At 41.0% G+C, this 16,309-nt stretch overlaps 1 protein-coding gene across 1 annotated transcript; it reads right to left on the reverse strand.

Moving 5' to 3' along the window:
- Positions 1 to 777: 777 nt before the first annotated feature.
- On the reverse strand, positions 778 to 15,198 carry LOC311057845 (uncharacterized protein). The gene is made up of 3 exons (XM_084074959.1): positions 15,117 to 15,198; positions 4,388 to 4,489; positions 778 to 1,852 (listed from the first exon to the last, which is right to left on the reverse strand). Exons 1-3 carry the CDS (start codon positions 15,184 to 15,186, stop codon positions 885 to 887), a joined length of 1,140 nt encoding a protein of 379 aa, XP_083931085.1. The 5' UTR covers positions 15,187 to 15,198; the 3' UTR covers positions 778 to 884.
- Between the last annotated feature and the right edge of the window lie 1,111 nt (positions 15,199 to 16,309).

Here is a 16,309-nt window from a genome sequence, read left to right on the forward strand (position 1 = left end):
TTGACAGGAGCAGTATAAATATCCATGATATTTGTACTGGTCTATCCAACTCCCTGACAACATACAGCTGTTTAATTTGATCCTCCCAGTGAAGTTATTTATAGTGGAATTTCTTTCCCTTGGTGTGAATGCACTGACTGTCTTTTCAGAGCACTTAAAGGGTTAGTTCAGATTTTTTGAGTATTTTCTGTAGGAAATACTTACCATTAATGTAGTGGTTGCAAAGGTATTAATTGATTGCCCGAGTCCCGTGGTCAGAGTTATGGTCCGTTTCTGATAAATATGAAGTAGTTCCGGTAGATTAGTAGATTTGGTGGGGGCCGCTCATTAAAAATAAATAAATTTAAAAAACTAACGTCATTTGTATTGTTGACCTATTTCTACCATATAGAGCAGGTTTCGTTCAATTTCGACCCCTCTGTCACATGGTACTAATGTTTGTGTCCAGAATCACTGCGCCGCGGCAGCCTACTCACGCACAAAATATATGACACAAAAAATAGTACCATGTGACAGAGGGGTCGAAATTGAACGAAACCTGCTCTATATGGTAGAAATAGGTCAACAATACAAACAACGCTAGTTTTTTTAATTTATTTATTTTTAATGAGCGGCCCCCACCAAATCTACTAATCTACCGGAACTACATTCATATTTATCAGAAACGGACCATAACTCTGACCACGGGACTCGGGCAATCAATTAATACCTTTGCAACCACTACATTAATGGTAAGTATTTCCTACAGAAAATACAAAAAAAATCTGAACTAACCCTTTAACTGACTGAAACTCTTCTCACGCTGTTAACATTGTGACAAGAGTTTTATCCAGTGTGAACACACTGTTGTTTTCAGGTCAGATTACTGAATGAAACTTTTTTCACTATGTGTTTTCTCCAGTGTGGATACGCTGGTGTCTCTTCAGGTTATATGACTTACTGAAACTCTTGTCACAATGTTTACAATGGAGAGGTTTCTCTTCAGTGTGGATGCGCTGGTGTGTCTTCAGGTTACCCGCCTGATTAAAACTCTTGTTACAGCGTGTACAGTGGAAAGGTTTTTCTCCAGTGTGGATACGCTGGTGTTTCTTCAGGTCAGATGACTTACAGAAACTCTTGTCACAATATTCACAGTGGAAAGGTTTGTCTCCAGTGTGGATACGCTGGTGTACCTTCAGGTAATATGACTTACTGAAACTCTTGTCACAATGTTTACAATGGAAAGGTTTCTCTCCAGTGTGGAAACGCTGGTGTGTCTTCAGGTTACCCGACTGATTAAAATTCTTGTCACAATGTTCACACTGGAAAGGTTTTTCTCCAGAGTGGACACGCTGGTGTTTCTTCAGGTTACCAGAACAATTGAAACTCTTGTCACAATGTTCACATTGGAAAGGTTTTTCTCCAGTGTGGACACGCTGGTGTTTCTTCAGGTTACCAGAACAATTGAAACTCTTGTCACAATGTTCACAGTGGAAAGGTTTTTCTCCAGAGTGGACACGCTGGTGTTTCTTCAGGTTACCAGAACAATTGAAACTCTTGTCACAATGTTCACAGTGGAAAGGTTTTTCTTCAGTGTGGACACCCCCACTTGTCTCCCCCCAATCATCACTGTCTTCAGTGACTTCAGTGTCAGATTCAAGCTCAACTTCAACTTGAGAGCAGTGTGAAGAGATGTCTTCATCATCTTCACTTTTCACTGCTAGTAATGTCAACATTGACCCAACAGGCTCCTCTGGTCTTTGAAGTAGCTCCTCCTGTTCCTTTTTAATCTGTGGAGGCTCTGGTTCCTCCTGGAGCAGACTGGGGCTCCTCTCCCGTTCCTCCTTTTTACACACAACCATGTGCAGGATGTCTATGAGCAGAAAAATAACATAGTCAACACTGCATTCATAAAATGTAAATACGTTTTTGTATCTTCCATGTTCCACGCACAAAGCTATTGCCTACTAAGACTGACTTAACAGTTACTAAATAAGAATCTGTGTCGGGGGCTATGAACCAAAAAGGTTTTCAAAGAAGTACTGCTTAACTCCCAAATGGTGTGAACGGCAGACTTGCAAAGAAAATGAATCCAAGGCACTCCATTTTTGATGGAAAAACATTTATCTTCAGCAACAATATGACCAACGCGTATCGACCTAAAAGGTCTTCACCAGGGTCTGTTTCTGGGGCTAATTTCACAAACCACTGTACCGATCATCGCCAACTTTCTTGTGCAGGCTGCCAGTAGGCCAAACAAGTATTTTTTACATCAAATATAATGTGCTGCAAGTCATGGTCATGTTTCAGTTTCTTACAGATCATTAAAGTGCAGCCTGTAAGCTTTCTAGTGACGTGACATGCACTGAAATATGGAAATAGTCTAAGAAGATATACTTATTTGAATGTTATGTAACAATATTCAAGTTAGATTTCAATAATAAACATTGTACAATCATTGTAGAATGGTTACTGATAGGAACGCATTCCTACAAACAGATGCTGTGTTTTCTATTCCAAATATTTTTTTGTTATTGCTGCTATACAATGTTGAGGAACCAAAACCAAAGAATTTTACAAATCTGGAATCTTCTAGCAATCTTCGTCAGTAGGCACAGAACAGATTAAATGTTTTTTTGCAACCATATTCTAACCTAACCTAGTAAAACAGGGGCTGGGTGGCTCTGAGCCAATCACAGCTGAGTTTTCCAGCTCAGTCTTTACAACAGTCACACAGCGTACATATGTGTTTTAAAGTATGTGATCTTGTTGCGTTGTACACTGCAACAAGGCCAATCAAGTGCATGTTGATTGCTGCATTGGCCATTTCTCACCTCAAATGTTTTTGGAAACATTTAAAGGGTCTACACCATGAATTTTTACTTTTTCTTCATTTTTGTGTGTTTTTGGTCTCCCCCACCTCTCTTCTGTTCCAACAAATACCAGACTTCGAGCATGCAGGCTTTCATAGGATATCTGTGTTTTTTATGTAAATTGGTCTGAAAACAGTCCGTCAGATTTGTTCCCCCTGCCTACGTCACGTATGGGAACAATTCCTCCCGTTTTTCAGTTCTAACCCCAAAAAAAAAAAAAAGTTTTTTTTTTTCATTTTTTTTTTTTTTTACTTTTTCCACACAGAACCACGACATAGCATGCATACAAACTGGCTCAATAGCGCCCCGTGCCAAACAGGACAATGTGGTATTGCAGGTGAAAGTGCTTTATAAGCCAGAGAGAAGTTAGTTGGAATGAGTATATCTGAGGCCTGATTTAGGCTCAAACCTTTTGAAAAACGTTTGAGGGACATAAACAATATGATATTAAATATTATTATAATTTTTTTAATTCATGGTGTAGCTCCTTTAATGTATTCTTTATAACATAATTAATGACGCACCATTTGGCCATGCTCTTTGTCCAGATTCTATAGAATCTAGCATAGGCTAATGAATCATAGACTTGACAAGTGCTTAATATGACATAACAATTGGTTGGAGTGTCCGCCCAGAGATTGGGAGGTCCAAGTTCAATCCCCCGGCCGGGTCATACCAAATACTATAAAAAATGGGACCCATTGTCTCCCTGCTTTAGCCTGCGTCTGTCAATCACAGGGCCCTGAGTGCAGACGCTGATTGTCTCTTCCACTTTTTGGTTTCTGTAAAACGCCCACCCAGCGCTTGGGGCCAGACCGGTCTGCAGAAGACACATGATTATGTGAGTTCACGCGACCAGCATGGTTTACCAGGCTATCCCTGCTTGGCACTCAGCATCAGGGGTTGGACTGGGATAAGTCCCTGTGACATACTAGCGTCTCGTCCAGGGATTGTACTTGTACATCATGGCAGGGGGATAATACTTGTACATCAAGCCGCCTCATGCCGGGAAGTAATTATGATAGGACTTTTGATGTAAAACCTCAACAATCATATATTTATTCATATATTGGCATCTAACTACGTCTCCATTACGACCACGGATATTCTCTGAAAGTGTGAAAAACATACTCATTGATTGAACTAATACTAATGTTGAGCAGAGTCGACTCTATACTCTGTACTACACCATCAAAAAACAGTTTTCATAGTTTTCAACTGCTACCAAACTTTAACCAGGCATTTATGGCTTTCATGGCTGGAGGTGCTTCTGTTTCATGATGTCATTCACTTGGCGGCTTGAGCTGTGTGACACACACTGTTTTAGATGCTTTGGTCTACGGCCACTCGTGTACTATGTGGTGCAGTTTCTCTTTTGTATTGCATATGTAATGATGCCTATGCATATTGATTGAGTGAGTGAGTGATTGATTGAATACTTTATAGTCAAAACATGTAAATAGCCTATACTATCCGGATATTACCATTGTCATGATATTCTTTTGCCAAGATTATCGTATAGTTAAAATACTTACTGAGGTGTGGGTGGTCTTCAGGATCCTCCTGTTTAATAGAAATGTCCCTGTCTGAGTCCGGAGAGTTCATCTTTACCCGCAGTTTGGACTCCACACACTGGTCTGAAATGAATCAAGTGAATAAGGACTTTAATATATGGAGACCCGGTGGTGTCAAGAATAAAGAGTCAACAATATTTGCAGAAGGTAAAAATAGTCTATTTTCTAGTAACTATTTTGCCCTGTTGGTGGCGCCAGAAGAATCAGGTCATTGGGACACTCTGTTCGGATTAATCTTCCAGGGAGCATGCATGCACAGAGGAAGCTTCATGGCAATCTGTCGATTAGATTTCATCTTGTGTGCAAGTGGCTTAAAAGTGGAGTTAAAGGAAAGGCGTTTGAGCACCAAAATCAGATTCAGATTAATCCTTGCCGGGTGCAACTAAGCCAAGGACTATTCACTGTAATGTAGTCCTTTGCTCCACTGTTGGAAGAAGCTGCATTCAGTCAAAGTTGGCACTGTGTGCAATGTGTAGTGGAAAAGCCCACATGATCAGAAACAATCATCCAGACTATGGATTTGCATAACTGACCAATTTCTAAATAAAACATTGTACTGTCCTGCAGGGGCGCCGATTTATGTCCGCGTAATTTGCTATAACTTGTAACGAAAACATAAAGTTTCAGGCCTGGTTCGGTTCTTGTGTACGTTATGTGGCCCAAAAGCTCAAATCAAAGTGTGGTACCTTTAGTTAAAGTTCCTGGACGTCCCTCAGTTCTCTAACCGTCACAGGGTCAGGTTTTACCAGCAGGTTAACATGCTATTTCAGTCCAGTCACTGGGATACTCTCTGCCGCTCTAGTCTGTTGTTGTTGCTGTTGGTGGATGCTGCTGTGTGCGGCTTACAGGAAGTGGCTTCTTCTTCTATGGTAGGTAGGTTGCAACCAGACCCATAGCATACCGCCACCTACTGTACCGGAGTATGTAGTATATTTGCATGAATTAGCCTGATCATCATTGCGCAAATAAATAAATGATTATTAATACATACAGATGTATAATGATATACTCGATAATACTAGTAATAATAATAAAAGATGCATTAGTGTTAGGACAAAGCTTTTGCATCAGGGAGCGTCGTCTCTCCCACTCGTTAGGCTGTCAGACATTTAGAAACTATAACGTAGTCTATCTAACTTAATTAACGTAATACAACTAACATTAAAATAACACAGACACGGACTCATCTGAGAGGTTCAATTCATCACTGTGCAATGGTTGACGAGTTGTAATGAACCCGAGCCTGCCCAAAATGTCACCCATGATGACCATTTGCCACTTCTTTCCACCTAATGTGACAATAAAGTTGATTCTGATAACATAGGATAACCTGCGTGTTAAAAACTATATCACAACAAAACTGTTGGATTCCATGGTCATACTGACCTTATTTTTAACTCTATGATACTGACTGACCCATACTGTACAAATTCTGCAGCCAAAGCACAATGCTGTTTAGTTCTGCTGTTATCTGCCCACTTACATCGTCTTGTAGAAAGCAACCAGTCCCAGTGCATGCACGCACGCGCAGTCACGCAGCCCCCCCACCCCCATAAAAAACAAAACAAGGTCTAGACTCATATTTTAAATAATGTATATATCAGATGAATAATGGAAACATCACATTTGTTCATTGTCAACGTTAAACAAAAGGGTGGTAAAAGCAATCACATAAATTCCATTTGAGTAAGGATGTGCCAGGACCTGTATGTGAGTGCGGGGAGCTTGAGCAGACTGTCGACCACATAATCACCACCTGTCCCTGGTATAGACCAGTGGTTCTCAACCTGTGGCACATGAGTTTGGAGGGGTCCCCAGTTGACAGCAAAGTGACAATTTAAGGACTTTTAAGAACTTTGTAATTTAAAAATAAAGGGGGGGAAATAACATACATTAAATGATAAAAGACCATTACTGCATCAAAAGTAATCAAAAAAACAAAACTATAAAAACTGGTCAAATATTGGCACAATATTAAGGTATTGTGAGCTTGTAGATCGTCTATTTTCCCAATATTTATCTGTGGAACCGAGTGAAACTAAATGTTATGCCTGAACTACTACAATTCAAGTGCTTATCAGGGTGGGGGGGTAACAGTTCAAATAATATCATTTTGGGGGGTCCTCAGTTCAAATATGATTATTTTCGGGGGTCCCCAGTTCAAATATGATTATTTTGGGGGGTCCCCAGTTCACATATGATTATTTTGGGGGGTCCCCAGTTCACATATGATTATTTTGGGGGGTCCCCAGTTCACATATGATTATTTTGGGGGGGTCGTGGCCTGAAAGGGTTGAGAACCACAACCATGGAGGTCGGCCTCGATGATGTGGGACCTGAGACGAGGGCGTGGCTGCATGACACTGAGCTGGACATCAGTGTCTGATGATGATACACAAAATAACTTCAAAAAAGTTGTCATCCAGCATGCAGTCTCCTGCAGGTCAAACACAAAGGCTAGGCTGGGTCACCCCGAACTTATTATACAAGAACATATTATCTCCCTGAGGATATGTTCTGGGATTATTACAAGGAGTCCCTAGTTATGTAATAGGGGCCAGGAAATCAAGCCTATTGAAGTACATAATTTAAAATGAATGAGGAAAATCCAGTGCTCACATTGTGCGTGTGCGTGTGCGTGTGTGTGTATATATATATATATATATATATATATATATATATATATATATATATATATATATATTGTAACTGGAATTGTAACTGGAACACTGTAAAAATGAAGCTGATAAATAGGTACTCTCTCCTGATTGGCTGAAATGTTGTCACCTACCTGAAAATGTATTTTGTTTTTTATTAAAAAGCTGGAAAGACCCCTGTGACTGAACATTCTATAGAAATGTTTATTATCAGAATGTAGTGCTTTAACCTTTTAACAAAACTTTGTTTAAACCAAAACATATTGCTTAGCCTTCCCTACCTTTAAAGAGAAGATGGTAGAGTTTAGATGGTTGAGATTAGAAGTATGTGCATAAGGCGCTCGGGTGGCGCAGTGGTAAAGCCCCTGCCCACCACCACGGAGGTTGTGGTTTCGAATCCACCGTGGTACACCCGGCTTTGTTGGGCGTCTATGCGAACACAATTCCCCCATGTTCAGGGCGGGGATGGTGATATTGGTCATTGCATGTACTCCTACAGGCTGGGGCGGCACCTGTCAGCAGGGAGTGTTGGGCAGGAGCAGTAAGACGAACGCCCTACGTCCTCCTGGTGGGGGCTCCTCACTGGCAGGTGAGTCAGTAGGAAATAACAGCAGTGACAACATGCAGAATTATGTGTGGGGACTGGAGGAATTAATTGGCATAACGACTACATTGGGAGAAATAGGGGGAAAACATTGGCTACTCTAAATGTAAAAAAAGAAAGTGCGTACATAAACATGTTGATAAACTTGTATCTTCCTTCATTTGGAATACAAAAACGCCACGGTTATCAAATGTCTTTGTACAGATCATTTCAGTTATCTGCTGCAACAGAACCCAGTAAGACCTTAAGTACATTTTCTTCATTGCTACCTCTGTTAACGATGGATATGGTCTTGCAATATGGCCTTAATAACAAGGCCAGAATAACAGATGAATCTTAATCTGTCTCGTTTATGTAATCCTCACCTATTGTGAAAATGTAAACAAAGTGGGAAGAGGATTTGAACCATGTATTTTCAGATGGAGAATGGAATCCAGCATTGTGACAGAGAGTTCAGTTATCATCTATATGTGCATGACATGAACTTATCCAATTCAAACTATTATACCAAATCAATCAATTACTCAATTTTGGGTGGGGGGTTAAACTAATTCTAAAATATTCAGAAAGAAGACAAAGCAGAGGATTTACATGGGTAGGCAGCTGCAATGAGATTTTATCTCATATTCTTCTCCACTATGTGGACACACTGGTGTATAGTATCTTCAGGTCACTCTGTCACTTTGTTTAGTGTGGAAAGGTTTTTCTTCAGAGCATGAACACGCTGGTGTGACTTCAGACCACCTGACTGAATGAAACTCGTCACAATGTTTACAATGGAAAGGTTTTCTCCAGTGTGTACACTTTCATGTTTCTTCAGAGCACCTGGATCACTAAAACTCTTATCACAGTGTTTACAATGGAATGATTTTTCAGAGTGGACGTGGAGGTGTTTCTTCAGTGAACTTGACTGACTGAAACTCTTATCACAGTGTTTACAGTGGAAAGGTTTCTCTCCTGTGTGGAAACGGTGGTGTTTCTTCAGGTCACTTGGGCAACTGAAACTCTTCTCACAAAGTTTACAAGGGAAAGGTCTTTCTCCGGTGTGGATGCGGAGGTGTATCTTCAGAGCACTTGACTGACTGAAACTCTTATCACAGTTTTTACAGTGGAAAGGTTTCTCTCCTGTGTGGAAACGGTGGTGTTTCTTCAGGTCACTTGACCAAATGAAACTCTTGTCACAAAGTTTACAAGGGAAAGGTCTTTCTCCAGTGTGGATGCGGAGGTGTGTCTTCAAATAACTTGACTGACTGAAACTCTTATCACAGTGTTTACAGTGGAAAGGTTTTTCTCTAGTATGGACACGTTCATGTATCGTCAGAGAACCTGAATCCCTAAAACTCTTGTCACAGTGTTTACAGGGGAATGGTTTTTCTCCCGTGTGGATTAGCTTGTGTGCGTTCAGGTCACCTGCTCGACTGAAACTCTTGTCACAGTGTTTACAATGGAAAGATTTGTGTCCAGTGTGGAGACGCATGTGTTTCTCCAGGTGAATGAAACGCATGCCACACTGATCACAGATGTGGGCTATCTTTCCTGTGTGATTCAGGGAGTCTGTGTAAGTCTTTACTTCTGGTGTATGAAGCCCATCTGTGTCTCCTTGTTTCTGGCTGTTTATAGAGTAGGTGATTTGCTGAAAGGATGCTGGGGTGATCTGTCCATTCCTCACCATTTGGCTGTAGAGGTCAATGTGGTTCCTCTTTATGTGTTCATGGAGGAAGTCCTGAGATGTGAAGGTGTATGGACACTCAGAGTAAGAACAAGAGAAGGTCTGACTCTGGGAAGGCTGGGACCTCACTCCTGAGAGAGAGAGGAGAGAGAGATTATAATGATGTGTTCCAGGTCAAAATCAGAGCAGGCCATTTGAAGGGAGGCATTTAATCCTGGCTTCTCTAGTCTATTCGTTAAAGATAGGATCACACTGCAGGATTATCGGGGTGATGGATTAGATTATCCTATCGTGTGAGCGGTTCAAAGATCCAATCTTTAGCCTGCCAATTTGTTCACAGACAAATGTGCTATTTAACCCTTTTCATTTACAGAACAGTGTGGATTGAGCAACACTTCAACAGTGACTCTGAGCAAAATATGCCCAATGACACTCTGTACGATCTTAGTTCAATCTGGATGTTTAGCGCTCTGCTGAGAGGGAAATACTGCATGACCAGGCGTGATTTTTAGCTTATGACATTTGCCTCGCAACAGTCTATTATTTAGTAGAAATATAACATTTAATTATAGATTGTCTTATATTTGTAGTTTGGATAATATATAATCAAACACAGCTCCATAACTCACTTTGTGATGAAGCAACAATCGTAATTTGTTTTATATTTTATCAGACACGGTCCCTCCCTATATGAACCCATTGTAACTTCAAACACCATTTTGACTATGTTAGAATCATTGAAAACGCACATTCCTGGTTCCGGTGACGAACATTGGCCTTCTAATGTGTGAGGGACCGTGTTTTTTTTCCCGTTACCGTTGGTGTTGGCCTGTGTCGTTGAAGTGACATCTCTGTCAGAGTCGTTGCCTCCGTCGTATTTTGGTTCCCGCCACGTGTCAGAATGATTAACATTCTCCTCCTCATCACTGCTGCATTGCTGCAGGGGTGCTGGTGGATGGAGAGCCTGGTGAACCATGTTCAGAGGGAGTTTGTGAAGGACCACCGCTGCTGGATTCATATTAGCCAGACGAGAAGTGGAAGGTTCATCTCTTTTTGGGTGTTGTGAATTGGCAGCAGGACTGTTAGATGTCACAGGAGACAAAGATATATCTTTATGGGAGGGATTCTCATGGTTCACTGCAAGGTCATCATCATCAAAGCTAAGAAAGAAATGGAACAGTTACCTTTAAAATAACTTTTAATATGGTAAATGGTGCATTTATATAGTGCTTTTATCCAAAGTGCATTACATAGGATTGGCCATTACATTCATCCATTCACACACTCACACGCAGATGGCGGAGAAATCCATGCAAGGCACCAACCTGATCATCGGGAGCAATTAGGGGTTCAGCGTCTTGCTGAAGGACACTTGGACACTAACTATGGGGGAGTCCGGGATCGAACTAAGAACCTCATGGTTCCCATCCGGCCACTCTACCCCTGAGCCATTGCCGCCCATACACACTGTAGAGACTTAAAACCTAAATTATTTAGTTAGTTGACTAGGGTCTCAAAGGGCTCTATCCTAGGTCCTCTAATGCAATGATTCCCAACCTTTTATCCTTAGAGCCCCCCTTCTTACATCTGACAAAAACAGAGAACCCACGCCATCACTCAGTCCTAATAGCCACCCTACTGCTGGCTTTAGAGAAACTACAGAGGAGGTAGAACTTACCTGAGGTGCGCTGGAGGTTCTGTGCTGATGGAAACTGCTTTGTATTTCTCATCATTGCCCTCAAAGATCTCTTCACATTCTGATTCCTTTAGCAGAATAACTCTAGGGGCTGTAGATTGGCAATAGGAAAGAAAACTGTAGAATAATGTTTGATGTCCATTTTTGTGTCCATGCTCACGACAATATGAGTTCAGCTTTGTTGTTATTGTGACCATGAATCTTTCTATGTCCTGGTGTGTTTACAGGAGCAACAGCAACAGGCTACAAGTCATTTTCAATGGAAGCCAGCAGCCAGCTGCTGAACACTGACACTTGTCACTGAACAACAAAATAAAGTTGAGCCGGCTGCAACATTTTCCAGTGCTCCAATGAATCATAGGTTTTAGTTTCGACATGTTCACTCCCCTTCTCTCTCCACACAATTCCTGTGCTCGGCTGAGAATGGAAGATCAGCCCTTAACCTGTTCACTGTGCCATTTAACCATGCCACTCTGTACGATCTTATTTAAATCTGAAATCAATAAGTTCAATGTCCCACCAAGGATTAACGCTCTTCTGAGAGGGAAATACTGCACGACCAGGCGTGATATTGAGCTTATGACATTTGCCTCGCAACAGACTATTATTTAGTAGAAATGTGATATCTAATTATAGATTGTATTATATTTTTAGTTTGGATAATATCTAATCAAACAAAAATCCATAACTCACTTTGTGATGAGGCAACAATCTTCAATTTAAAAAAAATATTTGATCAGACAGGCCCCCTCCCTATATGAACCCATTGTAACTTCAAACACCATTATAACTATGTTAGATTCATTGAAAACGCACATCCCTGGTTCTGGTGACTAATATTGGCCTTCTAATGTGTGAGGGGCCGTGTTTTTTTTTTTTCAATTACCACAGTCCTCTGTTACTTACCGTTTGTGTTGGCTTGTATCGTCTGTGTCGTTGAAGTGACATCTTTGTTGAGTTTTCTGCCTTTCTTCTGCTTCTTTCTCTTATTGTTTGACCGAGACTTCGAGTACGACCAATCAGAGTCAGAGTCGTTGCCTCCGTCGTCTTTTGGTTCCCACCACGTGTCAGAATGATTAACATTCTCCTCCTCATCACTGCTGCATTGCTGCAGGGGTGCTGGAGAGCCTGGATGGAGAGCCTGGTGAACCATGTTCAGAGGGTGTTTGTGAAGGACCACCGCTGTTGGATTCATATTAGCCAGAAGAGAAGTGGAAGGTTCATCTCTTTGTGGGTGTTGTGAATTGGCAGTAGGACTGCTGGATGTCACAGGAGATAAAGATATATCACCTGAGGAGAAAAGTGTGAAAATATAAGAAATCATGATGTTAGGCTTAATAATTACATGACATCACTTGGTTATGTGCCAAAATCAGTTACGCCTGTTTGTCAACTTGATTTTCGTTATTGACATTTTTTTGTAAACCCTACATTAATCATGTGTCCATCATGTCTTTTTCTTTAGATTTGTGTCATAGTTTTTAGTTGCTAAGTTTCTAGTTTCATGTGCAGTTAGAGAAATATATAAAAAAAACTTGAATCACTCACTTCTTCAACTAAAATATGTCTCCATTGAATTAATCCATGAGTTGCTCCATAACTTTTTTCAAACCGTTCTTTTTTTTCTTGTCGTTTTTTAAATAAATGTTTTGCTACAAAATGCACAACTAAAGGCTTTCTTTCCTGTATCTTCAAAATAAATGTTTTGCTAACTACCTGATTAAGGTTGTTTTCATTAGAGCTTTTGATGCAAACTTTAAAACTAAACTATAACTTTTGGAAACTTTATTTTGGTCGATCATTTCTCTCCTTCAATAATATCAATTGGTATTGTATTTTATATCGTTGAAAATCCTGATTAGTCACTTTTAGAACAAGGTACAACTTGTAAGGATCGTGCATTCGTGGAATGATCAACACAGCAATATTCTTCTGTTAAAATGTAATCTAGTTTTGAGCTTAAAGTGCTGGCAGGTGTGCGACTGGAACCTATGCATTGTTGAATTTGTGTATTCTCCAAGCATCAACACTGCCCCCATGGAAAGACGCCATGTTTTCCCCTTCAGGATAAGGCCTGTGCAATAGGGCAACTGGAAGCTGGTGTTCCAGTACACTGAGTGGCAGCTACTGCACAGGCCTTATCCTGAAGGGACAAAGTGGCATCTTTCCATGAGGGCAGTGTTGATACTTGGAGCATACACAAACTCAACAAAGTTGCAGGACCATGCTAATTTTTGTGTACTGAAGGGGAGAAATACTAACCCTAACTACATGTATTTCATGTCCTGGAACACCTTGTTGCTCAAGGACAATATGCGTCCTTCCAAATGTAGTAACTTGTGTGATTTCAGTGTGTTTAAAGCTGACTGACCTCCACTGGTCTCCTCCCACCCATCACTGTCTTCAGTGACAGATTCAAGTTCAACTTCAATTTCAACTTCAGAAGAGAGGTCTTCCTCGTTATCGTCATTATCATCATCATCATCATCTTCTAATATCATCATTGAACCTATAGGCTCCTCTGGTATGTGAAGTAATTCCTCCCGTTCCTCTTTAATGTGTGGAGGTTCTGGTTCCCCCTGGAGCAGACTGGGGTTCCTCTCCTGTTCAGGAGAAACCTCCTCTTTACACACAACCACGTGCAGGTTGTCTAGAAACAGAAGAATAACGTGATAGTGAACACTGGATTCCTTAAATGTAAATCTATTATTTCCATCCTCCACTGCGACGCATTTTGAGCTTGTAGATCGGCTATTTTTGCTACTTTTGTGTGACATAGAATGGCGAGCTATGGCATTAATTTAAGAAAAAAGTCAAAATATGGACATAATAGGTGTCTGCCCAAAGCATATGCAATGTGGCCCTCTGCAGTTATAGTGGCCCTCTCCATCATCAAATTTGAATCACCCCTAGTCTAAAGTAAATAAGGTGAAAGTATCTCTTTTGAATGTTTCTGCTGCCATGCATCCCATCCTTCTACACCCACACCACCAATTAGCAGCCCCAACCTTGTGTGAAAAGTAACTATTTCCCGCCGGGGACGCTGTGGGCGCTGGGGGCGTGTCTTCTCCTCCGCGTCACCAGCGCCCATACCCTAGGTGGGGTTGGCGAAAGGGCCCACTCTGTGTGGAGTTTGCATGTTCTCCCCGTGTCTCCTAGGGTAGTTAATACCCTCACAAAAACATGTAGTAATCCTGGTCACTATACTGCCTCCCCCTGGTCAGCCGGGGCGCCTGATGGAGGGGAAGGGAACTGGTTGGAATAACGTGTTCCTTCCACGCGCTACGTCCAACCAGGGAAACTCCCCCCTGTCAGGTGAAAAGAAGGTCAGTTGGCTCTCATGCACTGAAGTAGGCATGAGCTCGGCCCTGGCCTCCCTAGGCTGGTGGGGGGAGTGTAGTGCCCAGGATCACTTAGCAAATTGGCACCGGGTGAAAAAAGGGTTACAAAATCGTGGGATAAAAATTATAGTTAAAAAAAAAGGAAAAGGCCACATGACCAGAAACAATCATCCAGACTATGGATGTGCATAACTGACCAATTTCTAAATACAACTTTCTACTTTTCTGGCAATTTTTCTGAATGTGTTTCAATATTTTATTTTTTATGACTACCATTACCGTTATATCCTATTACATTCTTATTGTATCTCATTCCACACTGTTGAAGCAAAAATAATTCCACTGCCAAAGTTGTATGTGTATGTCCAACCCGATCGCCAGAGGAAACGTTCTCATTGAACGGTTTTCAACGTTTCTCAAAATCCGTGCATAGACTACTGGAAAACCACAAATTCCGTGCATAGCCGCCTCGCATCTCCCCCATTGTGACTAAACCATTTCGGAGGCGCGTAGTCTCAAGGGAATTGTCGCCGTGTGAAGGACCACCGAGCGAGCGAGTTGCCGTCCTGAACATCATGCACGGAATTTGGGGGTTTCTAGGCGACTATGCACGGAATGACGTGCAATGTATACTAATTCTCTGGCGATCAGGCTGGTATGTCACAATAAACACCTTGAAGCTAGAAACGGGGAAGAAAGAGAGAGACAGAGAATGAAACGTACTGAGGTATGGCTGGTCTTCAGGTTCCTCCTGTTTCACTGAAACGGGTCTGGCTGGGTCTGGAGAGTTCATCTGCACCTGCAGTCTGGAATGAAACAATAAAAATCCCAGAGGAGTTTAGGATTACTTAAGAAGAGAAACTCCTCTTATACTCAACTTCAACAATAACAGACAACAAGGAAGTAAGGAAGAGTAACTTATTGTGTTAATAACTTTGTTACTTTTTCATAGAACACTTCAATTATAATTCATAACCTTTTACACTTCAAGTTGCCCAGGATCAAATATTTATTGAATATTAATGTCGAATATATAATTAATATCTTAATGCAATCCTCTCTCTGATTGAAAACGTAATTATCTCCAAAGATAAGTAGGATCATGAATTTCACAAATTGTTTCATTTGTATATATATACATATATATATTTTTCTATTCCATTATTCAATTATGTATTATTGTTTTGTGCAAATTACAATAAATAAAACAAAATATAAACTAGAAAAAGTGCTCCTCGGAGCACAAGTCTCCGCCAGCAGACTTGGGAATGTTGGGAATGTTCTACTTCTTATGTTCTAATTCTTACGAAAAATATAACATGTTACTGTGTCATAGTAACATGACACAAGTGTCCTATCCGTCTGTATAACTGTCCTATCCGTCCTGTCTGTATAAGTGTCCTATCCGTCCTGTCTGTATAAGTGTCCTATCCGTCCTGTCTGTATAAGTGTCCTATCCGTCCTGTCTGTATAAGTGTCCTATCCGTCCTGTCTATGTAAGTGTCCTATGTAAGTGTCCTATCTGTCCTGTCTGTGTAAGTGTGATTATTCCTGTCTTACCTCACTTTGAAAGAGACTAAGACTCTTTCAAAGCGACACATGTATTTATAGGCCGCTATACGTCACTAGCCAATCAGATCACACTATTTCACCGTATTGTCACGTGTCACGTGAGGCTTGACCAATGTTAGCTTGACATGTGGAAAGTGAAAACAATGTCTCCTGGCGGAGACAACAATTACAATAACAAATATAGCTGCAAGCAGCGATAATACGGGGCCAGGAGAGAGAAAGAGAAATGATAATTCCTTTAACAGGTCAGTTCATGAAAGTCCTTGCGGTCTTGTTTCAAATGAGGGCCTGTGAGCAATTAGGGGTTAAGAGTCTTGCTCAGGGACAAATTTCATTTCATTGAC

This window comes from Gymnoscopelus microlampas (genome assembly GCF_963454915.1).
Source record: "Gymnoscopelus microlampas genome assembly, chromosome: 12".
NCBI classification, from domain to species: Eukaryota; Metazoa; Chordata; class Actinopteri; order Myctophiformes; family Myctophidae; genus Gymnoscopelus; species Gymnoscopelus microlampas.